The following is a 27,883-nucleotide window of genomic DNA, read 5'->3' on the forward strand; positions in this document are numbered from 1 at the left end:
TTTGCTTTTCTGCATGTTAATGTCTAGTGCTGCCCTGTTTTTATTATCCAGGAACTAAGAAAAGAGAAAATAAACTTTACTGTAAGGGAACAACTGTACTGAAGCATGGCAAAGGGAAGAGCTAAGATCTGACATAACAATCCAAGTATCCTGATGTATAGCTATGAATGCAGCATGTGTGGAAGATTGACAGAGCAGCCACTTGTGATTCTCATTCGTGTGTTTGGCTGGGGACTGCTTTTGTACAGAGCTGTTCAAATGTATTCTGGGAGCACAGTAGTCAAGGAACTTGGCCCTCAGGGAATCTTAATGCACCCACAATGCTCAGCGTTCAGTGAGCAGGTTGGTTGCATGTCTTGAGTTATTGTAGAGAGTGAAAAGTGAACGCACAGTGTATTTTGCACCACTAAGTCACCTATCTCCTGCATTCATATGGTGAACAATAAGTGATAATTATTAGTCATTATTGCTTACTAGAAATGTGTGCTCAGGAGTTGTTTCTTGGAGTTCTCTTAGTGATGTTTTAATATATTCTTCATGACTCTTCTACAGTGAAATTTATTTCCTGATTTTCAGTTAATTTTTTATTGTTGCTTGGTGGCTTTTTAGCAGTAGTGTTTGTCTTTAGTTTTTAGATAGTGGACTAAAAATACCAGAATTGTTTCAAAACCATTATGAAAAGCCTAGGCCCAATATATTAATTTGCTCTAGAAAGGTAGGAGATCTCTTAAGATGATTTAACTGTAAGCCCAGAAATGTACTAATAGTAAAAACATTCATTACAGAAAAATATATCTCATACAATGAACTAAAAAAATGTTTATAATGTAAAAACAGTAAGTTCAGGATAACATCCACTTAGTTTTAAAGACAAAATCTAACCCAAGATCTTTATTCATATGAGATTGGAACAAAATCAGAAGGAAGTGTCTGCTGAAAGAAAACAAGGTAGTGTTATTGATCTTTGTTGATCTGTGCCCTTCATTTTGAATGTCTTCATCAAATTTGTAATTGCTCGAAAAATTGAAGGTACTTGAGGTGAGCTGTATAAAAATTCTTGTCCCTTTTGTCCTCAGAGAAACTGTGGATCTTTGTCATGAGCCCCCTTTTTAAACTTGAGCTTCAGAAAAGAAAATTGTAGGCTTTTAATATTTTAATCCAGAGTTGCTTGCCTTTTTTATAGAAAATCTGTAGACCTCCTGTATATGATAAATAAAAAAAGCCCACCCACACTACAATATGTTTAATGTATGATTTCAAACAAAATACACTGAAAAAACTCATGCCAAATCTTGATGTTTAAATGCTTAATACATGGTAATGAAACAGGAGTCGTGCTAGTCCATCCTGTAATTTCAGTGATCCAACATGTGTAGTACTTACTGCAAAACTATAAAAAAATAATTCTAAGTGAACTTTCAGGAATTGTGTTCTTTAAATTGAATCCCGGAAACTGTGAAAGATACGGCAACTGAAAAACTTTTGATGTAGACTTAATGATTAAACTGAGAAATGCAGAGATCAAAGAGAAACTGCTGGGAAGATGTGAGAATTAAGTCAGTTACAGATGTCAATAGAAGTTTCTCACCAAAAGGTCTGTTGACAGTATAAGAATGAAAGCTTCAATCAATCAATCAATCAAAAAAAAAAAAAAAGATCAACAAATATTTCAATAGATAGTAAAATGAAACCTCAAATTAATCAGTTAAATTAATTTCAGCTTTAAGTAGGGGTAAGTTTTAACAGGGATCAATTCTTTCTTCTGTGGCTAAACTGAGTACAGGTTAACAAGATGAGAATTTTGAATTTTATCATCAGCAATTACTTACACAATAAGATCAGGGCAGAAACTCTTTTCCTAATGTTTTCCATTAGCACAGGTGTACCAAATTCACACATGAGAGAAATTCACACATCTAAATGTTTCATACCAAACTTAGCATGCTATCTGTGGTTTTATATGCTAGAGGTTGCTTCATAAGGCTTTTACAAGAGTTTATCTTGGTTTTGGAATGCTGCTTGGGCTATATGATTCTGCACCCAATTATCTGAATTATCCATACTCTAGAAGTAGTTTTACTGGTTGTTGCCATGACTGTGGTCAAAGTACTTTTACCATGCTAAACACATCTCCACAGAAGGAGGTGAGAAACATAGCAGAAGGCTAATTGTGACCAATCCTAAACTTTTTGGAAGGCAAAAATAAATCTGTATGTGGCATAATTTATGCCCTTCAGCATGCCAGTTTAATTGAGTCTGATAGTGACGTCTTTGCATTTAAAAGATACGAGGCTTTGCTCTGAGGAAGTTCTATCTTTACCTGCCTTGTTACTTATGGTATAGCTAGGTCACCCAAGGTCATGCCACAATTTCACCTACTCTTTAAACCTAGACAGGTTAGTGAGGTAAATTAAGATCAGCATGAGTCTGCTCTGCAGAGCTCTGGCAACAATCCTAAATACAAATGTACATGCAAGAAATAATACTAAATTAAAGGTAATTAAGCAATACATTTCATGGTGTTGACAATTTGGGAGTATGGAGGAGATGACTGATACAGTTTTAAATTGTCGAAATGTGACTGGCATTCCACTGGATTATGAATTGGCAACTAGAATATGATGACTGACTAGCTATAACTGCCCTGCTGCATTTAGACAGACTGTCAACTACTTACTAACCAGCCAAATGACAAAATCAAATTAAAAGCCATACTTATAGCCACTACTGTACAAGCCCCTGGAGACCCTGAATAAACCGATGGATTTTGTACTGAGTACCAGATGTGAATTGGCAAGGACACGATTCTAGAAGCATCATTCCTCTTCAGTGAAAATTCCCTGTGTATAGATGTTCAGATCCTGGGGCAACTGAGAAGGAACAGAATGCCTCAAAATGAGTAGAAGTAAAAACCTGATCCATAAAAATTCAAGTTCAGAGCGAATGCAGAGAAGAAAGTAAACGTCTTGCCTTTTTTGAGACACTATATGTAAGAGTAAATTGTCGGATAATAGTTCTGTTAAGGCATTGAACATGTTTATTTTTTTTTAACCAATAATGGTTGAAGAAGTGAGTGAATGAATGAACTTCTAGGAAGCATTCAGATCTAATGCTGTAGTGTAAGGGCCAACAAGCTGCAAGAGTAAAGCAATGCATTGACAAAGACAAGCATTTGTCTATCAGAATGGAAAAAATAACATTTGTGTAGGACAGCGTTGTGGTTTTCTCAGGTTGTTTTAGCTGCCTGCTGGGTTAAACCACAACAGGTACGTGTACTAGTGTTAAAGTAGGTATGGAGCAGTCCAACTGACTGATTGCATAGTCTTAAATATAAATTTTTGGAGGCTCAGAGTGGAGCTGCAGTGATGAAACCACTGTTTATGCAGATTGACTGCTGGTTTTGGCAGTGGCAAAACCAAATCGTCATGTAAATTGTTTTAATTATAAAACTAGGGAAGTTAATATAGTAAAATTTTGGGTTAGTCTATTTTTGAGAGTAAATTCCAAGCTGCTTTATTAACAGATGTGTTCATTTGTTTTTAAACCAAAGCCCCACATGCTCAGTAAATGCTTTGAGGGCTTCGTTAAAAACGCATCCCTAAAGATGAACCACTGGCTCAGTTGAAGTCCGTGGAAGTTTCCCAATTATTTTCATGAGGTCAGAACATCACTGTCATTGTTTAAAAGGCATCTGCATGTAGTATAATTTAACTGTAAAATACTGTACATCTGGTGGCATCTTCTAAAAAGCTGTAATTGTTTATGCACTCAGGTAGTAAAATAGCAGAAATAAACAAGATCTATCTAAATTAATTTATAATTTAAATATTTGCCTTATGCACATTAACCATCACACATTTTAATATAGACAAGACTTAAAAATGCTGTTATTATTCCTAATTCACAATATATTCATTGCTTGCAGACTATAATCTATAAATATTAAGCTGTGACAGCTTGCCAGAACTTCTGCAAGGACCTACTGATGGAGTTTTTCTAAAGAGACTTCATAAAAGAAGCAACAGCAGCAAATTGAGTGACCCTACAGGTGCAAGCTGCAGCAGTTGTCTCCCAGTCTTCCCAATAAGATTTGCTGAAATTCTTTGCATCACAACGTCTTTATTGGTAATGGATCCCTCCCTTAATTTGCACTGATGCATTTGGAATGTCAGCTTCCAAAACAAGGCACATGGGAGGCATTTAAAGTAGATTTTTTGAAAGGAAAATGAACAAAGGGCATGTCAGGTTCCATTTTGATTTGCATGACAAATCCAGCATGCAGTGTTCTGGTGGGTCGGGCTGGGCTTGCCTGCCACTCATACCATTTGTCACTTTGGTTTGAGCGCTTTTGACAGTCCGTTATGTTAATTGTTCTAAGGATTGTTTTGCTGGGGGAAGAAAAGGAAAGGCATTTTTATTTTTGTATGTTTTCCATTTACAGAAAAGGAGGGATATCTGAGGGAGCAGAAAATGTTTTCAATTGGTTTGTGGTCTGTTTTATTTTTAAATAATCCTGTGAGGTCATCAAGAAGTTCAATATTTTAAATGTTATTGTTACTCGCTCTGTGCCTGTGTTTTTGAGTGGGAAATACTAGGCCCCTAAACTAGAAACTTGGGGAGTCTATTGTTTTGGTGCACACCATTCTTTATTCCTTTGAGTCCCACAGTGATGGGTCCTGCGGAGTGGTTTGTGCTATGCCTATGTGCTTATATCGGATGATATTGTGGCGCTTTGACAATGCCAACAGGGGATTTAATGCCCTAAGAGGCACTGTTGGACACACAATGTTATTCGTATATGGATAGTCTGAGTAACTCTCACATGTGTGAAAGACCTGTTGGTAGATAATGTGCATAAGACCAAATTCTCCTGGAGGCACAATTCACGGTGGACGTTGTTGTTGCCCCTTAGGGTACACACACTTCTCTATCATCTACGTTAAAACATTCATGGATTGTTTGGTGGTAGGTTTTGAGTTTCAAAGTTCCTAACGGACTGCAGGTGGCAGAACACTGTAGGTTGATCACAAATATTTTCAGACTATTTTCAGATCACAATATTTTGAGACTGGTAGAATGATCAACCATAAAGTTTCAGGAGAAGACTCTGTTGTTTGTGTCTCTTTCGCAGTTACTGCTGATTTTCAGCCAAAGGGGAGCTTAGTGTTTAAAGAGTGAGGAGAGCAAGGCAATGGAAATAGAATTTCCCAGAGGTTTCCAGGTAATGACTGACATCCACCTTTTAAGCTTTGAACTCTGTCACTGTATGTGGTGGTTTCATTTACACATTGTGATCTAAGTGCACCATGACAGATAAGCTCTAAATACAGAATGCTTTTATAGTATAAATCATGCAATCAGATGCACAAATATCAAAGTAAATGAAATTGTTTTAAACAATCAAGTGTAGCAATCCCATTCTTGCTTAGCAATTCAGTATGCTAATACTACTTTTCATGCCCAGTTTAGTCCTTAACTAGTACTTAGATAAGTCCTTTTTTAGTAAAGTCTGTGGACTTACGGAAGAATCAGTTTGAGCTGGTGCATCTCAAAAAAAGTCAAATGCAGTATAATTAATTAAAGGTGAATTGATAGCACTGTAATATGCAAAACCATAGCTTCTGGCAGTTCAGTGTGGGACACGGGAGCCTCCAGGGTGGACAGCCTACCTCAGGAGCTGCTGTTGTCCTCACGAGGACAGAGCTGCCTCGGCCACCAAGCTCTGAACTCAGTAGTTTGTAGTTCTTGGTCTTGTGGCTGGATGGTGCCTCTCCGTTTCCTTTTTGATCACTTCTTGGAAAACAGTGTCACTATTTCCTGTCAGAGTGAGAAGTTGCTGAACCTTTCCCACTAAGAATTCGTTGTTTATTTTTTCAGTTGGCACCCAATATTGAGAAAAAACACCACGAATCCAAGTCATAGCAGGTGAAAAAAATTACCACTGCTCTTGATAGTTCTTGTAAAGTGTTTTGTCTTATGTGCGTTTTTAACAGAAGTCACTTGCTCAGGTTCTCTGTACTTGGCAACACTTTTTAAGCTGTTCTACTATAATAAAAGGGAAAGATCACCCACAGCTTGTTTGGGCTATTGTACATGAAAAATATTGTGCCAGAAGTCCTTTTGCCCTTAGTCCACTGCCTCGTCCCCTTCTGCTTGCTTTTTCAGAGACACAGCTCCTGCCTTTTCCTCCAAGAGGGACTAATCATCACAGCAGGGCAGAGCAGGTTTGAAGATGTGGTTCCATCTCCCAGCGGCTCGGCAATGGCAGTGACAACTCAAAGCAGAAGATACTGCTGTTGACAAGACATATTTAAAGCAACTCTTCCAAAAATATTATCTCACATCTCCATTTTTTCGATTCCCTGGGACTTCGCTCATTTAAAAAACAATAAAACCAGGCGATGGTAAATTTTTGTTAATTTTCTCAGAAGAGAAGAGCTGTGTGAGAGGGAAAGAGCCATTTATCCTATGAGGAATCCCACTAGGAAGCAGTGTGCTTGCAAAGGTTCCAGGCTGACATCCCCTCACGCAAGGCTGGGTTGGTGCCGTGCATCGCCTTTGGGTGTGGAAGATGCCCCGTGAGAGCACCCAGCATTTTGGGGTTCCTGAAATGTTGAAGCTCATCTCTCTGCCCTCTAGCCGTCTGCACTCACGGGACTCTTCCCACCCAAAGCCATTATATTAGGAACCGTTTTCCGGTTTGAGCAGTCACCGGGGCGCTTGTACTTGGTCTCTTGGCGGCCCAGGCTCGCCTTTTGCCGGGCTTTTGCCCCCTCCCGCTCTCGCTCCGGCCCCGCCAGCCGCGCAGGGGCGGCGGCCCCGCCAGGGGGCGGCAGAGCAGCGGCGGCCCCGGAAGGCGGCGGGCGGCGCGGCCGGAACTGGCGGCGGGGCAGGGTGGGCCGGGCACGGCACACGCACGAGTGAGGCCCCTGCGCTGCAGCCGCCATGGCGGAGCGCATCGAGCAGCGGCTGGAGGACCGCGTCCCGGAGCTGGAGCAGCTGGAGCGGGTCGGGCTGTTCACTCGCAAGGAGATCAGGTGAGGCGGCTCTGGCTGCCCGGCGGCGGGACTGGGAGCGCACGCGGCGCGGCCGGGCTTGCTCCCCTCGCTGATCTCCCCGATCTCCCCTTCCCGCAGGGCCGTCCTGAGGAAGGCCTCGGCTCTGGAGTACAAAATACAGCGGAGAGCGCTTCGGAAGGAGGATTTTATTAATTATATTCAGGTAGGCTGTACTGATAGCAGGCGCCCTAGTTCTCGTGGTAGATCCGGCTCAGAAGTTAAGTGATTTTGTAGTTTCCCACGTAGGAAGCAGGCTGCTTCCTGAGGCCTCTCCCCACCTGGTCCCTGGTGTTCACTTGCAAGTGGTTTATTGGCATATGCTCTTTATCAACACACCAGAGCATGAAGCATAGCTGGGAGTTGGTGCCTGAGTTTGGGATAGGAGAGTCTTCTTTCTTGTGGTGACCTTTTCCTATAGTTACTTCTTTCTCCAGGGGTGCAGAGACCCCAGTTCCCTGATGTGCTGTGCAAATTGTAATTAAGTGTGATTAACTTATGTGTGGTGTTAGAAGTTTGGCTTGTGCATTACAGTTCCAGGAATATGTGGGGTGCTGACAGCTTAAGACTGAAATATCACGTGCAATACAAATACTCAAGCTTACTTTCAGTCAGCCTTGGAAATATAGTGATCTGGCTGAAAAAATGTTGCTTATGTTTTCCTGGATTTAATTTTTATTGTCCATCTGATTAGCTATAAAAAATTATCTGTATTTTTTTCCTTACCATTACATGTCTTCTCATTTGTTTTTAAATGTTTTTTTCGTCCCTGTTCTAGTATGAAATTAATCTGCTGGAACTGATCAAGAAAAGAAGAGCAGTAAGTTTGTCAACTACTTACAGGGCAAATACTTTATGTTAATTTTTCTGTTGTCATAAAATTAATACCTTTTTTTTTCTCTAGCGCATTGGATATTCATTTAAGAAGGATGAGATTGAGAACTCTATTCTGCATAGAGTCCATTGTCTCTTCAACCGTGCTACAGGAAAATGGAAAGTAAGTTTGTTTCTTTGATTTGTACTGATAGGTTGAAAAATACCCTTGTGGTATGTTGTGATGTAAAAATCCAGATATCACTGTCACTGAATATTTGCAATAATACATAAGAATGTAATAGAAAAACGAAATAGATGTTTGGTCTTGCAGTTAGCAGTAGCCTAGAAGTAGATCATTCATATCAGACAGACTGTTTTTGTACACAAACAATATTTTGTCCTTTCAGAGTCATTAGTCCTCAATTGTCTAGAGCCATGTATTGCCAAGTGAGTTTGATTTGTGTGGTTGCAAGGACTAGAAACAGAATGAAAAGAACTTTCAGCTGCTTTAGGAAAAGGTTGTCTCGATACATCTAATAGTAAAGCTTGAATGATGTGCGTCTAGAACCATCACAATGAGCTCTCTGTTGAGTTCAGTGTAACATAGATTTGATTGGAGAGGCTGCGAGGGTGTGTCTTGAGGTGAGAGGGTTGGTTTTCTTCTCATGTTTTGCAGGAATTTGAAGATCTGGGGCGGGGGGAGGGCATTTGGGATTCAAAATTCCTTGTCTCTATATGCCAAGTTGTCATACCAAGAGCATATTGTTTGCTTGTCAATATGAAAGTGATTTTGTGCTTGCCTTATTGTAAGGTTGATTCTCTCCCCCTTGCATTTCCAACAGGAAGATCTCCAGCTTTGGCTTTCGCATGTTGCATTTTGCAAGCAGTGGGTGAGTTTTCAAAATGCTAATCTTACCTGATTTGAGATACTGGTGTTTAATCAAGCATCTGGAATTTGAGTTACAAGACAGGAGTACAAACTTTACTGCCACATGCTGTAATACTGAAATAATTTTGATAGTATTATTGGAGCTGCCTGGGATTTTCACTGATAGAGGTAAGTGTAGAATTTGACTCAGAATGAATTAGTGTGAAGTTTGATGATTGTAGGTGGCAAAGGGGAGGGTAATTGCTTTGAATCTGGGCTACCATTTGGTTTAGGAGAATCATAATATTGGTTATACCTTCTCTGGAATGAATGGATCACCTGTCTGAAGAAATGTTTGGAACAAAATCACATTTCAGTAGTGGCTATGCTGAAAAGTATAATTCTGGCAATTCTGTACTTTGTAAACTTAACCTGTGCAAGTCTTCACATTATTAGTAGCATTCAGTCATTGTCCTTCCTGTACTGAAGAAGGTGACCTTGTCACAGTAATGCAAGTGGCCAAAGAAAAATGCAGTTTTTACTTCAAAAGTGGTCAGTGAGACTATGGGTTTCTGACTTAGGCAACATTTGTTTTAGCTGTGTAGTTCAGAAAGGTTTGAGTTCACTATGCTAATCTAGTCTGGTAGCATTTGAAAGCTGATCAACGCTGAACAGGTATGAGAAACTTTCTACTGAAGATAAAGTAGTTGTCTTTTCCAATACAATTGCATTACAACTCGTAACCTTTCATAATGAAACTTTGGTGCTCATGGTTCAGTTCGGTACTAGAGTGCGTAAAACAAAACTTCTTTTACAGAATGCAAAACATCAACTTAGTAAGGTGTTTTCTTCCATGTTGGCCATTCATCCCAATAAACCAGGTAAATAAAACAACGGTGAGTGCTGCATAAATGACTGAATATAGATTGTATAGTGTTGGTTTAAGTTCTTATAGATCTCAGTTCAAGCTATTGGGGTAAAAGTTCCTACTCTTTTTCTTTGCCTTGCTGCTACTTCAGAGAGAAGGGTTCTGACAGGGATTGTGCTGAGCAGTCAAAAGGTGATGCGAAGTGGGAGTCCCCATGGTCTGAATGACCATTTCCCAGGTAGACTGGGGACTAGGTAAATGTTTCAGAGGTAGATGATGTTGAATACTCATGGCCGCTTCTTGGCTTTTAAAGACATCATTGTGCCTAATTGGATCTGTAGCTATACCAAATTAAACTTCCTGGATCTGCTTAGTTTTTAGTCCTTTAACTCGGTTTTACGTGGGAGATAATCAGTCTTATTCCATTCTGAGCTCATGGATTATGTTGGGGTGGGTACATGGAACAAAAAAACAACTTGTGCATCCTGGAGAGTAGCTTCAAAATGGGTTCTCATGACCATTGCCTCAAAATGAATTTATTTCTGTCATCTATTGCAGCACTGTGGATTATGGCAGCAAAATGGGAAATGGAGACACAGCTCTCATCAGAAAGTGCTAGGCATTTGTTCCTTCGTGCTTTGCGCTTCCATCCAGAGTGCCCAAAACTTTATCAAGAAGTGAGTTCCTGTTTTTCTTCTGCAACTAGTTGTTTGATAAATCAGAGTAAATTAGTTCAACATATTTCTCAGATCAGTTGAGAAAACTAGAAAAAACTTGTTTCCCCATGAGTGGGGAAATATTGTCAAAAAGATTAAAGAAAAAAAAAGGTACTTTATACTGGTAGCATTTTTCAGTTGTTTAGCAAATCCTGTATTGATACATGCAAAGTGAGGGTTTTACACTGTTGATAGATAAATGTGTCAGCATTCCCTCTTTAAAGTACTGTAAGCTCTGCTAAGTCATAGTTCCCTGGATTAGATCTGGCGTCCCTAGCCTTTGCTGGGGATCATGGCTTTCTCTGAGGGCAAGTTAAGGTTTAAAGAATGACTATAAAGTGGTAATTTCTACATGTGGAAAATTTCTGAGTAAATATGTAGGGCAGATAGCTATATGCACAAACCAAGACTCTTGGACATATATGGAGTGTTTGCAAAGCCCTGATTTGTAGCTCCTCTGATAGAGCTTGTTTTACCACGTTTGTGGATTTAGATGTCTTATGATTTATCCCTACCCCCACAATAATTTCACTTTATTCTCTCTCGGCAGTATTTCAGAATGGAGCTGATGCATGCTGAAAAACAAAGGAAGGAAAAGAAAGAATTTGAACAAGCAAAGATGGACTTGGTAGGTCAGCTAAATTTAATTAAGAGAGATTGTCTACTTGCATATCAGACATTTGAATGCATAGTTTCAAGCGATCTGTATTAATGGTTTGTTTGAGAACAGCTTAGAGAAAGTTTTTGTTCGTGTCCTGTGCCTGTGTTAAGCTTTTCAAGTGTTGGCTGATGCTCAGCTCAAATTCTTCATACGTTGATTTTTCTTTACGTTTGTAAATTCTTTTGTTACATCCCCCAGTTTGAAAGTCAATAGTAATTTCTGGAAAGGACTAATTAAACTTACTATCTCTTATTTCTGTATAGTTGAGTTGTGCAAATTAGATAGACTTAGATGAAGAAAAACATTGATATCTTGTTCTTACAGTTTTTTTCCATGTTTGCAAAAATGGTAGTTGAGAAATTGAAAAAATTGTTTTCCTGATGTTATGCTTGATATTGCAGGGGGAATTCAATTATTCTGAAGAGATTCTCAATGGGGAAATGGCTCGCATAATCTACAGGGATGCTGCTCAGAAAATTAAAGGTGATTTAACATTTCTTGTACTTAATAGGAAATTTGTCACCTTTAACTCAGCTCTCCAGTATGTAATACAGCTAGACTTAGCTCCAGTTACACACCAAGATATTTTCAAATATACCATTTCTTCAGTAGAACCTAGATAATGCTAAAGTTTAAACTGATAGTGCTGATAGTTCTGATTTCATAACTCTTCTGCAGGCTGACATCTCTTCCAGTACAAGAACTTTTGGGCTGAAGTGCAGAGGTGCTGGGCTTACGGTCTCAAAACTGTTTGTTTAAAAAAACAAAGGGCAGACAGTTCAGAATTGTGTACCTATTTGCTTTGTTGTTTACTGGACATTAGATCACAACTAATCAGCCAGCACTAGTGACAGAGAAGTAAGAATTCAGACTAATAATGAAACAGGTTAGATGATTTTAAATTAACCAGGCTTGGGAAAATGCACCTATTTTATTGAGAGAATTGAGTAAAATAACTGCAAAGTAGTAGCAGAGGTAGTAGGTTTGAGAAACCGTGATAGATGGGGATATTTTGGAAGACAGTGGGCAAAATATAACAACAGCATTGAAAAGTAGAGAGGGGAAAAAGGACATTAGAGGAAATGACAGAAAGAGTTGGCTTAATTTAAATTCCTGGAGAAATACTGGAATAAATAGGTATGCAAATGATTTATAGGCACCTAAAAGTAAGGAGGTGAGTAATGGCTGATCAGTGAACTAATTATGTCAAGTCATGTCACTTGGCATTCTCAGAGTTAAGTTACGGAGATACAGGATGGATGGCTATAATTTATTGACATACACTGTGTGCAGCTTTGGAGAGGTCTGTCCCAAGTGTGGAGCCTTCTGCGTTTTCATGGCAGAGTCAAATGAAGGAGTAGAGGAGCTGCTGATTAAATTTGCAAGTGGAACCAAGCTGAAAGGATCTATAAGCATGTCAGGACAGGACTAGTTTATCACTTTGGAGTCTGGAATGTCCTGCCCCTCACGGCCTTTTTTTGTAACGGGGTAGCATGAAATCATGAAGAATATAGTCAGACAATCAGCATCATAAAATAGGGCTTTTATGGGTGGAACACTGAGATTTATAGAAAAGAAAGGGGTATCTATCTAGGGACTTAAATGTTATCTGTATCTTGGGAAAAGCTTGCCAAGATACAGAATTGCAAAGTGTGCAATGGATGTAATATTCCACTTGATATTTTGTTTTCCTCCTCTTGAAATGTAGGTGTTGAGTTCCATCTGGCTGTGTTGTCTATTGCAAAGCTCTTTGATTTTACACAAGATTTGCAAAAAGAAATTCTTGAAAGGTGAGGTGTGGCTTTGTTCTGATTTTTTTTAATTACTTTGTTTTTTAAGAAACATTTTCTCATAACTTCTCTAATCTATAATGGGCTGACAGGTTAAAAGGCTGTTCCTGTAGGGAAATAGAATGCTAAGGCCTGTGGGCCGTCCTTTAAGAAAAACAAAACATGAGGCAAGCATACTGTTTAGAAAAGGATTCTTGTATCTAACTTCAGAAAAGGCTTTGAGAAGCTGCTAAGAAAAATCTAGATAAAATACAATTGTTGCTGAATAAGTATTACACTTAGTTTCCGTACGTTTATTGCAGGAACTGTGGATTTTCCTAGTGTACTTTGTGGTTCTTTTGCATCTTTAGATTCTCCAGTTGTTCCTCTCAAAAGAAAGATCTCTCTTGAAAGCTTCCTGTCTAGTTCATGCTATTACTGCAGAATATCCATATTAAATCATAAAACCAAAATAGACTAATATTTTGGCTTTCTCTTGTGGAAAGGTAAAATGTTTTTTCTCTGGCATTTGATTACTTAGAAATTAAGTATATTTCTGTACCAGTGTAACAACCCTTCTAAACATACCTGCAGAAGAAGAATGGCAGTTGAGGGGTATTACAGATGTGGTGTGTTTAGTTTGCAGACCAAGTATGCTGATGATCCTCTTACATGGGACTACATGGCCCGTCGGGAGCTGGAGCTGGGGTCCCTGCAGGCCACAGAACACACCACAAAACAGATGAAAATATCTGAAATGACGCAAAGAGAGGAACGATGCTGTGCAGTCTTTGAAGAAGCTGTGAGAGCAGTCCCAACAGGTGAAAAGTTCTGCCTGCATTTGAACATTTTTTCCTGGTATTTTAGCATACTGTATGCTGTGAAAGTTTTGTAGTAGGTGTTGGCAGGCTCTACCATACCTAAAAGAAGGCACGCAGGTTTTAGATGCTACCTTTTGGGATTTATTTTATAGGTTATTTGGGTTATTTTCCAATGCATTTATGCTCTTGAAGGAGCTGCTTAACTAAAAGTGCTTTTTTGTTGCTTGTTTGCTTTTATTAATTTGATTGAACCAATGAGGAGAATAGAAGCCCACAAATGAATAGAGGTTTGGGAGCTGTAAATGGAGAAAATTTCCTAAATAAAGGAAATGGTAGAACTCAAGTATATTGCTGGTTAGCTGTGAGTAAGCAATGTTTTTGAATGGATATCCAACTTCAACATCTAGCATTGTCCTCACTCTCCAAGGAGGCTATCAAGGGGCTATCTGTTGAGTGGACTCAAACTTGCTGCTTATATATCCTTTGAAGACAAGGATTTTCTCGACTGCTTGTGAGCATCCTCACTCCTGCAGGCCCATCGAAAACTACAGGCAAAGGGTGCACTGAACATCAATAGTGACAGTGGGTGCTGCAGGCTCAGCTGAACTAAGAGCTTGGTGCTCTTTAGAAAGAGTTACTGGCAACAGCTTATACTGGGAAGCTGTTTTTAAATGTTAATGTTATAAATGTAGGGCCTCTTCTATCATACAACATTTTAAAACAAAGTTGGCATTAACACAGTGCTTGGATTCTCTGTGTTCCTTAAAGACAAATATTTGTGCTTACTCTTGTGATTCTATAAAGTGTGATATTATACCTTTGATTCCACAGAGGACATGTGGAAATGCTACATCACTTTTTGCTTGGAGAGATATAACAGGAAAACCAACAGTGAAGAATTAAAGCAAAAGGTAAAGCTTATTAGGAAATCATAGTAACAAATCATCCTTATTTTTACTGGCTTCTGTAATCTTTCAGACAAGGAGCAAATATATTTTGACATTTTATCAGAAATACGTACTGCAGCCAACATTAAAAATTATTTCGTCTCCATCTGAGGGGATTGCTTTTACTGTCAGGCTACATGTGGCCTGCTTGAACATGAATAACTTGGGCATAAACCAACCTTGTCAGGACAGTACAGTGACCTCTTTGGAGGGAAGTTCAGAGTGCAAACTTGTTAATGTTCACTAACAGTCCCGCAAACCTGTGCTTGTTCAAAGAAAAGCATGAATGACTCTTGCAAGTAAGTCTGAGTAAAGTTTGATGCTGGCACGTGGGCACCTTAGTAACACATCTATGCTTGATTGTGACTCAGTGAATTAACTAATCATCCTGTGCAGTTTCGTTCCCTTTTAATACAGTAAAAAAACATTACTATGCTGTTCTTTTGTTCCTTAAGGAAGAAGCGTAATTCAAATGCTCTAATTGCCCCTTTATCTTGGAATGTATGCAGGTACCTAAAGCATTAGATACATATTTCAGTGACATGTTGCTACACTAATCCACTGGGCTTCTTCTAAGGCTGGGATCTGGTATATTCAGGAATAATGCTTATTTTTTTTTACTTTTTTTTCTCTGTTGGTTCTAGAGGCTGGAGAGGACACTGAGCATGTTCAACAAAGCCCATGAATCCAGCTTGCTGCCAGAAGCTCTCTATAAGCAGTGGGTAAGAGTTGATACAGAAAAATTGATTGTGAGACTGTCCCGCATTGCTTGCGTGCCTATCTTTACCATTTTGAGTAGATAGAAAGATGGGCAGTGTTGTGTTCAAAGCCTTGCTTTTTTTACGAAGGTATTGTAAATCTCTTGTGGTGATTAGCTGTATCTGCTGGGTTTTAGCTTCTGCTATTACTGGAGTCCACCCTCTCTGAGAAGGCTATGGATGTGGCAGAAGCTGCAACCAAGCGCTTCAGCCTGTCAGTGGAAGTGTGGCAGATGAGGCTGCAGGTGCTGATCCAACTGAAGAGTGAGGATGTGACCCAGTGTTTTGAAGAAGCTGTTAAGCATGTGAAATCTAAGGTCTGTGCTGGTTTAATGGACTTGCATGCATTAGTCTTGGGCTGGAAACCTTTGATACTTATTTGAGGGGTGGTTTTTTTTGTTTGTTTGTTTGTTTTTTCCTTTACAAGGCATTCAAAATCCCGAACCATTTTTAAGGTCAAAAATAAGAACTTGACATTTCACGTGCACGTTGCATTCAGGAGCATTAGGGAATTGCAAATTCACTTTATATTCACATTTTTAAAGTTTGAATGCTCACAGGTGACATTTTGCATACTCTTCTAGCAGTCTGGTATTCTTTGTGTCTTGAAAAATGTGTTTCCTTTTCTTCACTGTCCTGACATATTGTTTGCGTGTGTGGTATTTCAAGCCTTGACTTAGCTATGTGCTCTCTTACTATTCCATTTCAAACCCTGAGCACAAGGAGTGAGGAGAGGAAACAAGGAGGTGATTGTTTCTTCCCTCCTTGTTCTCAGAAGTTACCTTTGTACTGCGCTGTTCAGTGATGCAGGAGAACTTGTCTGTCATCCCTGGCAATGGGTCTTGCAGCTGTCCAGCTAAGTAGTATTTGTCCTGTAAGTGAGGAAGGAAACAAGAAGTGGTTTCAGTGTGCAGTCCAAAGTTGTCTTTCTAAGAGCTATGTCTAAAGGACATTTTTTACGGCAGCTGTAATACAGAATCTGGTGGATGTGTTGCTGGCTGTTTCTGTAAATCGGAGTCGCTATTTCAGTCATTTGATTTATCTGCTTAACTTGTAGGACGCTGTGACATTATGGACACTCTGGGTGGAATGGAGTGAAGGCACAAACAGCAAGGAAGAAACAGAAGCTCTTTACCAGGTACTTAGCTAATAGAAATCTACTTTTTATGATGGTGTGTAAATAAGCAGGAACAATGTGTGCGAGTGGAACGTGTAACAAATGCTTTATACTGCAGTTCCTTCATGGATGTGTTGATATCAGAGCATTGCAAGTAAAATGATGTACGTTACCAAAACTCAGTTGGACATAGGCTCATAAGCACAAATATTGTCCCCATGCTTCTAAGACATCTAGATGTTTGTAAGCATAACCAATGACAGACTCTTACTTGTCTTTTACTTTGTGCTCTAGAATTTTTGCTGTATTTTCAGATGTCTTTCTGAACACGGAAAAGAGAATTTTCCAATCTGCGTGAAAACATCAGCCTTGTTACAGAAAACTCAAGAACAAATAATGGGACTATAATCTCACTGTAGATTCCCTAAATAGCTTAGGGCAAAACATTTCCTCTTTGCCTAGCATATTGGATTGAGTTGTTTCTCCCCCCCCCCCGATATTTCAGGTGATAGCTTGCATTCAGTTGTTTGCAGAGCATTGTGAAACCCTCTGCATGAAGGATGTTAGGGATATGCCAATTGCCAGCTGTATGGAATATTAGAGGAGACATGTATTTTAGATTACAACTGATATTTTAATTTGAAAAATATTGGATGTTACCTAATGCTGTCTTTTGGACATCATTTGAGATGCTTTTGTCCAGTACTTTGTCTCATGAGATCTGCTTTACATCACGTGCCTAATTAGGGAGAAGGTGCTATTTGGTTTCTTCTCCGTTGTTGCCTTTTGATTATAGCTTATGTAGTTGGCTTGGGTTTTATTTTTTTTTCTTTAAAACTTGCAGAGGTCCTTACATGCCACAACTCCTGCTGAATCTGTGACTATGAAAGAAAAGTATCTTGACTGGACTTACAGAAATGGTGGTTATAAGAAAGTTAAAAGAGTCTTTACCAGGTAACAAATAAAACCTTCAAACCTGATTGTTCTAGGGCATATGTTAAAAAGCTTGAAGTCTAAACTTATGTTTTTACTTCAGCCTGTGTGAAAATCGTCCATTTTCACTTGACTTCTTCAGGAAGATGATCCAAATAGAAAAGGAACAAGTAAGTTGTTGAATATCCAATTACTGCCTTGTATTTGTAAAATACACTTCTAACTATGGATTTAAATAAGAAACAGAAGGCTTATGAGTAGTGTCATTAGTTTGTCATCAGTTCATATTTGCCTTCTGATGTTGATTCATAGCATGTAGTACAAAACCAAGTTCCATGGTAACTAATCTTTGGCTGTGTGTGTGTGTGCGTGTGTAATTACCGTGACTCTTTTTCTTTGTAAGAATCTAATCAAGCTGCAGATTCACTTCTGTACAATATAAATGGCCTTTTAATACCTTCCTTTGTTAGGAATCCTGCAAAATGCTTCATCTGAGAGAATACTATGAACGTGCCTTGAGAGAGTTTGGTTCAGCAGATTCTGGTAAGGAGATTTTGGGTTGGTTTTTGTTTGTTTATTTATTCATTCAGTGCTGCCTCTTTTATTTCCATCCATTTCAAAAGGTAGCTGTTTGTTCTGCCCTTGTGATTGCTGTCACACAGAGTGACGCTTACTTCTTCTGTGCCATTAAGCGCATGACACTGCAGCGATTCAGTCCAGGGTCGTCATTTGCGGTGGGATGGCTTCAGCAGAACTACTAGCAAAGAAGGTTTTGACACTGGCTGGCTTAAGAGATGCGCATCACCTTTAATTTGATTTTGCAAAGAGTAGGGAGCTTTGTTTTTATAATCAAGATTTCTGCAGTATTCCTTTTAAGAAAGTAAACAGCTCAATTACTGCTGCATTATTTCTTAAGACATCACTGGTCCGGCTGGGAATAGAACCCAGGCTTTTCGTCCTCAAGGGACAAGGGGTTGTAGTTTCACAAAGTAAACCTTGTCGTGTTAACTTTATGGGCACTTGCAAAAAGAGGGTTTCTAGGTTAGTGTTGGTATGTTTGTTAAGTAATATCCAATCAAATTCTAAACAGAACTTCTATTTTTCTTTTAAAGATCTCTGGCTGGATTATGTCAAAGAGGAGCTAAGTCATCCCCAAGGCAAACCAGAAAACTGTGGGAGCATTCACTGGCGAGCTATGAAGATGTTGCAGGGAGACCTGGTGGAAGACTTTGTTTCCAAATACACTTTATTGCAAACTGGACATTTATGAAAAACTATAAATAGTTACAACATGACAGTGTGGAGATTTTTTTAACTTCTTTGTACAAAGGTAACTATGTGCCTGGATCATATGTACGCTCTTGCATATGTGGAAAAAAAAATCATCTGCCCCCCACTGCAGTTGTTTCTAGTGTTGCTTCTGCCAGGGGTAAGTTCAAGTGCACAGTTACAGGAGAAAGCAAAGGCGTCTCTGAGGGTGTTCTTTGTTGAGACTTCTGAGAGCAGACTCATCCTCCTGCCTAAACATTCAGCTGAAATAGTCATAATGCATCAGCTTTTACACTCTGGAAAGCTAATATTACAGCACATAAGTGCACAAAACCCCCCATGGCAAGTGCACCTGTGGGAGATCTTTGTATCGTTGAATAATGCAAAGTGAAGCACTGGAGAAACAATCTGTAAAAGGATGGTATTTATTGTTTCCTAGCCTTGAAGTCATCTGTAATCCTCTTTTCAAAACCAAAACCAATCTCTGCAACTACCTTGCATTTGTGTCTGCTGTTATCCTGCGAGTGACTATGAAATGTAGGGGGGGAGCTGAGATGTGTCACATATGTCCCTGATGTGAAGTAGAAAGTTCTGATCAACGCTTCAACTTTCTGTCCGCAGTGCCTGAAAAATGGGTAACGGTTTTTTGAGACAGTGCTGTCCTTGGCTGTTTGCAGAGCCACGTTTTTCCATTTCAAACCCATTAAATCGGCGTAAATGCTGATCCCTGAGGAAAGTACAGGAACATGCAGCAATAGTTCCTTTATCTAATTTCCCAGGGACTGAATGGTGACGTAATGACAATACAGAGAAATACTTCTTTAAGATTTTTCATACATGTAGAAACTGCAGCTCCTCTCAAGCAATGAATTCCAGTAGCTTTTGACTAGGTGCAAAGAGGTTTGGAGCCTGTTGGGATTGCTCCTTCTGTGAATCTGAAGTACGTCCTGCCTTGTCTTTCCCAAGCTTTTAGACAGGCCATCTTCTATCGCTGCGCTGGTTCTCAGCTGTCTCGTGTCTGGCATTGTGCTTTCCCTCAGTAATCACTCCTTATAGTCTGTCTGCCTTTTTTTACGTTACTCCCTCCCTGAATCACTTATCTTGCTTCTTCAGTTGCTTTTTGCTTCTTCAGTTGCACGACAAAAAACTTAAGCGCAAAGCTTGCATTTGGGGGATTTTTTGGTTTGGTTTTTTTTTAAGTCCAGCAAAGCTGATAACTCCACTGTTCCTGAAAGTGGGCCTTTTTTCCCTGTATGGTTGTGGTTGCTTACAGAACTTTGCTCCTCGCTTCACCACCTGCAGCACCGTTGAGCGATGCGCATTGGCTGACACCCCTGCGCGGAGCACTTACCAGCTCTGTGCTGCACAGGTACTTCCCACTTCTTCATGCCTCAAGCATGAGGCCTAGAGGATACTGTTATCTTTTTAGCAAGATTAAGAAGCCACAGAGCGTGGAGAGGGATTGATATTTTATTTACAACTTTTGTGAGCGTAAAGGTGTTTTCTTACAGCTCTTAGCCCCGTATTTCTCCACCTTTTTTCTGCAGTTGCTTTAATTGCTTGTTTCTGCCCTGTTTCCCTCTCTGGCCGCAATGTCCACTCGCAATGGCAGAAGTTCGCGTTCCGAAAGGCCAGCCAGCGCTGGGCCCTGCGCCTTCGGCGGGATGCGGGATCGAGGCCGCGGCATCGCGCGCAGTGAGGCTGCAGCGGGAGAAGCCGCTGCTCACCCTGCGGGCGGAGGCTCCCGCGGCGCCTCATCTCCAGCTTCTTTCACGGCCGGTGTCGCACCGAGCCGCCCGGTCAGCGGGGGCCGAGGCGCAGCAATTACGTTCACCGGGCTCGGCAGAAGCCGCCCTTCCTCGGAGACCGCCCGCCTGACGGTGCCGCTGGCCGCCTCGGGCGCAGGCGCTGCTGCTGGCGCCGGCCGGGCCCGGCGCTGAGGGGACAAGCGGCTCCGGCAGGGCGGGGACGGACGGACGGACGGACGTTTCCTCACGGCGGCGCCTCGCCCGGCCCTGCGGCTGCGCGCCCGAACCCTCGCCGGCATGGCGCGGCTGGGGGCACCGCAGCCTCGGCAGGTGGGGTGGGCTCCTGCGGGGCGCGGAGCGGGGTTCGGGCAGGCTCACTTCCCCCGCACGGCCCGGGCGGGCAGCGGAGGCGGCGGGGCTCGCCGGTGCGGGCTTGCCTGAAGAATGCGGTGCTCTGCCCTTGTTCACTGGCCGTAACTCCTGTCAGGCCCTTCCCGGCAGCAGGCCCGGCCTCAGGTGGGCTGAGCTCGGCGCTTGGAGCACCTGGGAGCCCGGCTGCCCGCACCCACTGCCCTGGGCAGGGGCTGCCCTTCAGCGAATTCATCTTCGTTGTAGTGGAAGTGGTGGGGATAACTCACCCTTCCTCTCCTCTCGGGTCCGTGAAACCAGCTGAGGTGTTACCTTCTGCTCTCCAGGTGTGCATCTGACATCTTTCTCCCGCTCCTCAGGGCTGCTGAGGGGTCTGGCCCTCTCCTGTCTCCTTGGCATGTCAGGTCCTACAAGGTGGTCGGTTCATAGTCTTTGGTGCTTGTACTCATTCCACTCCTTGTGTCTTCATTACCTCTGCAGCTTTCACAGTCTGCTGCTATTCCCAAACGGGCCCATTTTGGGTCAGTTTTGGGACCCGTTCCCAAAACTCAGGGTGTCAGCAGGATTGCAGCCAAGACTGAGGAGACCAGCAGTTCTCTGTCGGCTGCTGCCTGGAGTGACTGATGGCAGCAGCAGGATGAGCCATCCCTCGGCAGATTTGCTTTCTGAAGTGAAAGCCTGTCTGGTTTAAAACCTCTGATTCATCGAGGGAACAAATAAACAGGTCATGCTCAAGGGCTCAAAACCACTCAAATGCAGCAGAAGTTGTGTGAGCCTTACTGGAATCAATGAAAGGTGCTACTGGAGTCTTTAATAAAAATTGTCTCGTAGGTGATGGCTGCTGCCATTGAATCAACAAGCTTTGAGGAGGAACAGCTTCCTAATGAGAGAAAAACTATGACCTGGAAGCCCAGAAAAGATAAGCCTAAAATATTAGGACAAAACAAAGCAGACGGTGAGTAATAAATCTTACACTCTGCTTGAGGAAATATACTTAAAACTCCTGGGTGATGCATGCAAAATGCCTCTGCAGTTACTGCACTAAATTATTTCCATGTAGATATTTGTGTATGCCTAGGTGCAAGAATAATTAATCAATACTACAAAAATTTTTTTTTTTTAAAAAAACTAGAGCTGTGGTTTTTCAACATACCTATTTTTAAAAAATACCAACAGGTGAATGTGGTGAAACAAGACTGCTGGGTCCTTTGCCCTAGTTTAAAGAGTTATTATCCAACAAGAGTCTGTGGAAAATCCTGACTTGGGCTAGTGTTGTGATGCGAGCACTATGTCTGATGTTCCCAAGCATCTGAAACCTGAAGTAGCACTGTGGTGATATTACATATGTAAGAAATTGCATGTATTATTATTAGATTAGTAGTCACAAAGTGCATTTGTATACCTGTCTGAATTATTGCATGCTAAGTATTTAATTGTTCCTGTTTAATTCCTAAGTGTCTCTGTTGTTTCTTTCTGTTGGTTTTAGAATGTTTGCTGAAGAATATTCCAAATGTTCTTGATAGTGAGTCTGAAGAAAGTGAATTCTCTGATACCTCTCACAATGAAAATGATGTCAGTGGCTCTCCTGTTGACTCTGTTCATATACATCCTGACCTGGAAGACTTGGGTGGTGAAGTCTCCAGTATGCCTGAGGCTGTAACTTTTCCAGAGCTGCAAACTGCTTCTGTGTATGGGGTGGAGGACTGGGATAAAGAATTGGAGGACTCTGAATGTAATCCTTACGGTGAGTACAAATTTACTTGTGCTTCATTTGACTTTTGGATAGCATGTGATTGGAAGTAGGTGCTTTGCAGGAGAATGTGTTTAAATAACTCCATGTTCTGTTTTGGGAAGCAATTTTTGTTGTTGTTGACCTCATGGATTTGTAATGCATAATTTTATTGTCAAATATAGGATTTAAAGGCAGCATTGTGAAGTTCACATGAAACTCTCGCTTGAGCACTTGAATTCTGAGGAAGTGGAATGGTAAGGAGAGGAATTGAATGCATGTATTGAGTTTCGCTGGAGAAGTTAGGACTCAGTAGTGTATCTTTGTTATTCTGAAGCAGAAGAGAAAGGTACACAGAGTGTAGGAATGTAACTGTTTTGTATAAATGGAGTTTCTCCTTTCCTCAAAGAAAATTCATTCAGACAGTACACTGCAATGTCCCTCTAGAGCGTGCGTTCTTTAGAGGGGAGCAGTGCAAGCGCTCAGTCTCCATCCTGAATGTGGTTTGTTGTTGCTTTTGCTGTAGGGGTTTTTTGTTTGGTTGGTTTTGTGGGGTTTGTTTGTTTGTTTGTTTTTTTAAGCCTGATCCCATTAAGGTGGTTGTGCATGTGATCAGTCCCAAGGACAAAGGTGGCAATGGATAGAAGCAGTTTCATCCACATCTTTAGAGTCATGTTAATCCTTCAGTTTGTAAACTGTTTTAGGTGACTCGTGTTGAGCTGAGAGTCTCAGTCTTCTATTTGCCAGGCTGTATGTTAGGATACAACAAGTGGATGGAGTTTAGCCAGCAGTGACCTGCTGTGTCTTTGTTGATGCAGAATAATACGATTTCTATTTTCTTCTTATTTATGTGTATCTTTTGTAATTAATACACTCTTTACTTAGGAAATATAAATTCTCATCTTATTTTAATTCCATAAATGGCTGTTGTATTCAAGTTCCATTGTTTGGTAACAGAAGAAAGTGGGGAAGTTTTTGCAGCCTTCCTATAAAATCATTCTGATAATTTAAAATGGAAATACAGTAGTATTTTTTTACCCTGGGTAATCTGAGAAAAAGACTGGGGTTTTTTTGGATGTTTCCCTCTCTTCCATCCTGGGCTTTTCTTTTAATCTCTCATCTGCTCAAATGTATGGAATGTTTTGATTTTTTTTTTTTTTACTGGAACTGTCACAAGTTCTCTTTTCCTTTATTTAACTAACTCATACCTACCTGTAGCTTACACTCTTCAAATCCTCATAAATGTAGTTGAAGGAAGCTGTGATTATGGGATTTGGGTGCTTGTGAAGGATACTGAGTACAAGTGTCTGAGTTGTTAACTCAAAATAAAAAGCATGCTTGGTCATTTTATGGCTTTTAAAAACCTTTTTAAAATGCTTGCTCTGATGGCTTGTTTGGCAGTACTACTGGAAAGCTGGCATGCGGATATATACTGTGTTGGGTCCTCTGGTGCCCCATACTCTGGGCTTTTCAGTCCTTTTCGGTGTCTGCTGGCTAGAAATCCTTTGCTTCTGTTAAAGGACTTTGCCCTATTTTTGTGCTAGGTTGGTTAAATAACTGGTATATTGGGCTGTATTCTAGCCTAGTGGGAATGATGTTGAGAGCTTGCTTTTACAGGACCCCACCCTTCCATTCTGTCCAGTGACCCAGTTCTTAAAAGGTTTGGAGGGCTCCTAATTGGGATGTGGTTATGGAAACAGCAGGAAGGGGGAGGGGAAATAAAAGTAATGGTTTCACGAGCCTTTTATGCCTGCAGAACACGTAGAAGAACTGTGTGCATTGTAAGAGCTGGTGTCAGATGTTCTGAATTCAGGTACATCATTGAACTTTCTGGAAAACTGTTTTGTTTCTGTGGCAAGAACCTTTCTTAAAATAAAGACATTGCCAAATTCAGCTTTCTGTTTGCTTTGTTTGTAGGTCTAATTAATGAGTGCTGGCAGATTAGATTGAAATGCTTAACTGGAAGATGCTGTAGACCTGCAAAATAATCTGCTACAATATACCATTAGTTTTTGAAGTATCTCCCATGGTTTAAATCTTTTCTTTGATCTTCTTTAGATGCTGGCGATCTCCACTGTGGAAGCTTTCAGGAAAATAATCTTTTGGCCTCGTACTCATGGCGAGAGGATTCGTTTTACAACCCAGGCTGTCACCATGCAGCTTGCCTTGCTTTTACGCCACCAGTTAGAATGACTGAGACTGGCCAGTTTGATGATGCTGATGAATGAGGTTGACCCTGGTCAGAACTAAGTTTGGCTTCTGAGTTGGATTATGTTCTTCACCAATTGAGTCATGTCAAGTCCTTTGGCTTGCTTGCAGAGTTCTGTGTAAGGCCAGAAATGCTACACCATGTCTGAAGTTTTGCTTAGACTGCTTCTGAGCTGTTTATAAATTGACCACGCTTGACCTCTGGAAATGAGAGTGCAGGTGCTAGCTGTAAGGAGTCAATGCATTTCTGGACTTATTGTTCGTATTGTATAGATCTCTGTTGCTAATGAATTGTTTGAAAGGAAGTATCTAATTTCTAAACTTCAGCTTGTTTGCCAAGCTTTGCCAGTTTTGACATGCTGATCCTTGTGTGTCAATGTAACTTACAGTTTCCTTTCCATTCGATACTGTCAAATTGGTTTGGATAGCTTTAAAAACTCTTCCTCCTTCCAACTTCTCTGTTGTATTACTATGTTGCGGTTTGTGATTCCATATCTAATACTGGTGTTTGACAAAATTAGCCATGACAAATACAGAATGAGTTGTTTCATTTTTATGTGTTTCAGTATGAAGGAATTATAAATACGTGATACACAATCTGCAAATATGCATACAGTAAGGCCTGCTGCACCCAAGAGGAATGCTGGGTGCTTAAGACTGCCTCCCAGCAAAGTTTTCTCCCCATCAGACCTTCTTGTATATGGGCATATTATCCTCCAGTCCCACAGTTGTCTTTATAACATTCTCATGTGACATCAGATGTGTTAATGACAAAGAAAATATCTATGCTCATATAGTGTCTTGCAGTATATAATATCCATGTCCTGAAAACAGTAGTGAATTAAGATTCCTGATACTGTTGATATGTTTGGTTTGTTGTTGTTTATGTTGTGGCAAATGAGGAGATGGGACCACAAAATACCTCCATAAAGTCTGTAAGAGAATAGCTGGAACTAGAACCGTATCCTTCTTGCTTTTGCTTTGCAGTTAAAGGCAGCATTCTCAAAGTATCTAAGTGGATTGAATGGCTGGTCACTTGAGTAACAATAATCCTCTACTGATGTTCATGTTTCATTAATCAATTATCCCTCAAGAACTTTTTGATGGCTTTGTGTTTTGACATTGCCTAATACTGGAGCACAGTACCCGTGCTTGTTTATCCTCAGGCAAGGAGTTAACCATTACCACTGTAAGACTTTTTTTTTTTTTTTTTAAATCATCCAATGTATGAGACTGAAATAATTTACACATTCATTTGGAAGGAGGAAGTGAATGACACAGTGATATTTGCTTAATCTTTTTCTTGAGAGCAGAGGTGGACAAGAGCTTGGAAGAGTCTTTTCTTTTGGTACCTTGCAGTTTCTGGTTATGTCTTAGTACCTAGCAAGCAAGCAAAGAGTGGAAGCCTGGTGGTGAGGTTGCAAGAAAAAGGGCCTATTCTTTTATTCCTATATAATGGAGTTATCTAGGGATTAGCATTTCCATCAAAACTTACTTTGGCATGCCTCCAGAACACATACATACAGCAGAAAGCACGGTCTAACCTATTTCTTTCCCTGCATGGCGAGAAAGCCCTAGCTGTGCTCTCTGAGGCATTGGGGGTGGTTTTTTTTGTTCTGTGGACTGCTGTGTATCAGAGAGTGCTGCTCTTTGAGTCCTGTGTTACTTAGAACATGCACTTGACTGTGAAATAGAAGTGAGAATCGACTATGGTCAGTTTATCAGGTTTGGATATCTAGTGGCTTCTTCCTCTGAGAAAACAGGAATGAAACTATGAGCATAACTAAACTGACTTGTCAACTGGATTAACTGTTGATTTGCATTTATAAATGCAATATTAATAAATATAAATTGAGTACAGATGACTGTTGAAGTAGTAATACACCAGTAAATTGTAAAAGTTCCTCTGAAAAAGCACAGATTATTTTGTGAGCCTATTTATTGCTTCCCAGGCTTCAGCTGTAGATGGCAATGCTGAACTCTACCCTGCAGAGGGCAGCAAAAAATTGTCTACCCCGCTCAGCGTATTTTTCATCTGCACTAAGTTTCATCAGCAAGTGTCAGATCCCCGGGCTGGGTTTCTAACGTTGATAGCAATTTAAATCTGTGTTCTGCATAGCCCTGTTGTTCCCCAGTGAGACTGATTCATGGCCCTGATTAGTTCTTCATTTTTTTTTTTATTTCACTCTGAAGTTATACTTACTGGACTGAAAAACTTCTCCCATGGCTAAGAAAAGAACATCACTTGACTTCAGGCTTAATATATTTTTTTACTATGCTTGTGGGAGATATCCCACCATATTTAATAAAGATGAAACTAACAAAATTCTGTGGAAGCAAACCCACCTTTTTTTAGAATTGTTTTAAAAGGATAACCTAAAATCTTTATAACCTCAATTAAGATAATTTTCTTCCTGATGGTTCCAAAATTCCATCAGTACCGAAGTCTTCAAGCCATTTTCTATGCACTCTATAAATCAAGTTTGTTATTTCAGCCTGTACCTTTAATTGTAATCAGCCTTGTCTATCTCGACTGTCTTGTTATTTGAGGAGAAATTGTCTTGAATAGCTGCCTTGCCAAGCTGTTTGTATTTTCAATGATTGTAAACTTAAAAGATTTGTTTTCATTTTCCCTTTAAGGTTAAAACTGACACCACCCCCACCAGCTTTGGAAAAAACGGCATGAGGATTTTACAGCAGAGATGCATTGCGCTCTCTAGAGAGATGTTGGCAAACGTAACTTTGTTCGTCTTGGCCCTGCTTGTTAGGGAAGGGGCTTAATGTAAAGCTTGATCTGAATACACTCAAACTTCAGTGGGATTAGAAAACCAGATGCAGACTTCTCAGAAAGCATCTCTCTGGAAGGATTTGAAACCAAGCTCATGGATTCCAATGTTTCTGCACTACAGAGCGTTTCAAATTCCATTGTGAATCTTGCACTGAGCCTGTTTTGTGTTGACATAAGCGTGTCATTCTAGGCAAGAATATGTTGCAATTAAAACCAACATAAGGTAACACATGAGCCAGCAATTCAAGCCAAGAGCATCAACCTTTCAGCATGCTCAAATTATTGGAGGGAAAAGAGTCCAGTTACAGGAGCAAGATCGTAAATATTTTACAAGAAATGCATTGGCAGTATATAAATTAGTTGGACAATTTATCAGAAGTGTCATAGATTTCTTATTTAAATGTGCGTACATCTCTAACAAGATTTCCCCCTTCTATCCCTCC

At 40.5% G+C, this 27,883-nt stretch overlaps 2 protein-coding genes across 8 annotated transcripts; both read left to right on the plus strand.

Moving 5' to 3' along the window:
- The first annotated feature begins 6,878 nt into the window (after positions 1 to 6,878).
- On the plus strand, positions 6,879 to 18,624 carry UTP6 (UTP6 small subunit processome component). Its single transcript, XM_054846848.1, has 19 exons — positions 6,879 to 7,037; positions 7,137 to 7,221; positions 7,834 to 7,875; positions 7,960 to 8,052; positions 8,714 to 8,761; positions 9,557 to 9,620; positions 10,166 to 10,284; positions 10,874 to 10,951; positions 11,386 to 11,467; positions 12,693 to 12,774; positions 13,393 to 13,574; positions 14,406 to 14,485; positions 15,166 to 15,243; positions 15,417 to 15,596; positions 16,337 to 16,417; positions 17,241 to 17,350; positions 17,433 to 17,499; positions 17,800 to 17,872; positions 18,442 to 18,624. Exons 1-19 carry the CDS (start codon positions 6,946 to 6,948, stop codon positions 18,597 to 18,599), a joined length of 1,794 nt encoding a protein of 597 aa, XP_054702823.1. The 5' UTR covers positions 6,879 to 6,945; the 3' UTR covers positions 18,600 to 18,624.
- Positions 18,625 to 18,848: 224 nt separating this feature from the next.
- COPRS (coordinator of PRMT5 and differentiation stimulator) lies at positions 18,849 to 27,781 on the plus strand. Of its 7 annotated transcripts, none has more exons than XR_008579787.1 (5): positions 18,849 to 20,676; positions 21,547 to 21,670; positions 22,202 to 22,459; positions 24,503 to 24,880; positions 27,293 to 27,781. XR_008579787.1 is itself a non-coding variant. In XM_054846853.1 (5 exons), exons 3-5 carry the CDS (start codon positions 21,550 to 21,552, stop codon positions 24,670 to 24,672), a joined length of 549 nt encoding a protein of 182 aa, XP_054702828.1. In that variant the 5' UTR covers positions 18,849 to 20,676; positions 21,042 to 21,129; positions 21,547 to 21,549; the 3' UTR covers positions 24,673 to 25,201. The 7 variants fall into 7 exon arrangements, 6 of the variants coding, with proteins under 6 accessions (XP_054702828.1, XP_054702830.1, XP_054702825.1 ...); XM_054846853.1 differs by lacking the exon at positions 27,293 to 27,781 and adding an exon at positions 21,042 to 21,129 and having other exon boundaries at positions 24,503 to 25,201; XM_054846855.1 differs by lacking the exon at positions 27,293 to 27,781 and adding an exon at positions 22,630 to 22,701 and having other exon boundaries at positions 24,503 to 24,641.
- Positions 27,782 to 27,883: the final 102 nt, after the last annotated feature.

The sequence above is a fragment of the Grus americana genome, chromosome 18, assembly GCF_028858705.1.
Source record: "Grus americana isolate bGruAme1 chromosome 18, bGruAme1.mat, whole genome shotgun sequence".
In the NCBI taxonomy this organism is placed as follows: Eukaryota; Metazoa; Chordata; class Aves; order Gruiformes; family Gruidae; genus Grus; species Grus americana.

Bases quoted from the DNA above. Each gene is read 5' to 3' on its own strand.
- UTP6 (XM_054846848.1), top strand. From the start codon at position 6,946: ATGGCGGAGCGCATCGAGCAGCGGCTGGAGGACCGCGTCCCGGAGCTG. The intron at 12,775-13,392 runs GTGAGGTGTGGC...TGGTGTGTTTAG, and splicing joins CAAAAAGAAATTCTTGAAAG to TTTGCAGACCAAGTATGCTG. The intron at 16,418-17,240 runs GTACTTAGCTAA...TAAAACTTGCAG, and splicing joins AAACAGAAGCTCTTTACCAG to AGGTCCTTACATGCCACAAC.
- COPRS (XM_054846850.1), top strand. From the start codon at position 20,644: ATGGCGCGGCTGGGGGCACCGCAGCCTCGGCAG. The intron at 20,677-21,546 runs GTGGGGTGGGCT...ATTGTCTCGTAG, and splicing joins GGGCACCGCAGCCTCGGCAG to GTGATGGCTGCTGCCATTGA. The intron at 21,671-22,201 runs GTGAGTAATAAA...TGTTGGTTTTAG, and splicing joins AGGACAAAACAAAGCAGACG to AATGTTTGCTGAAGAATATT.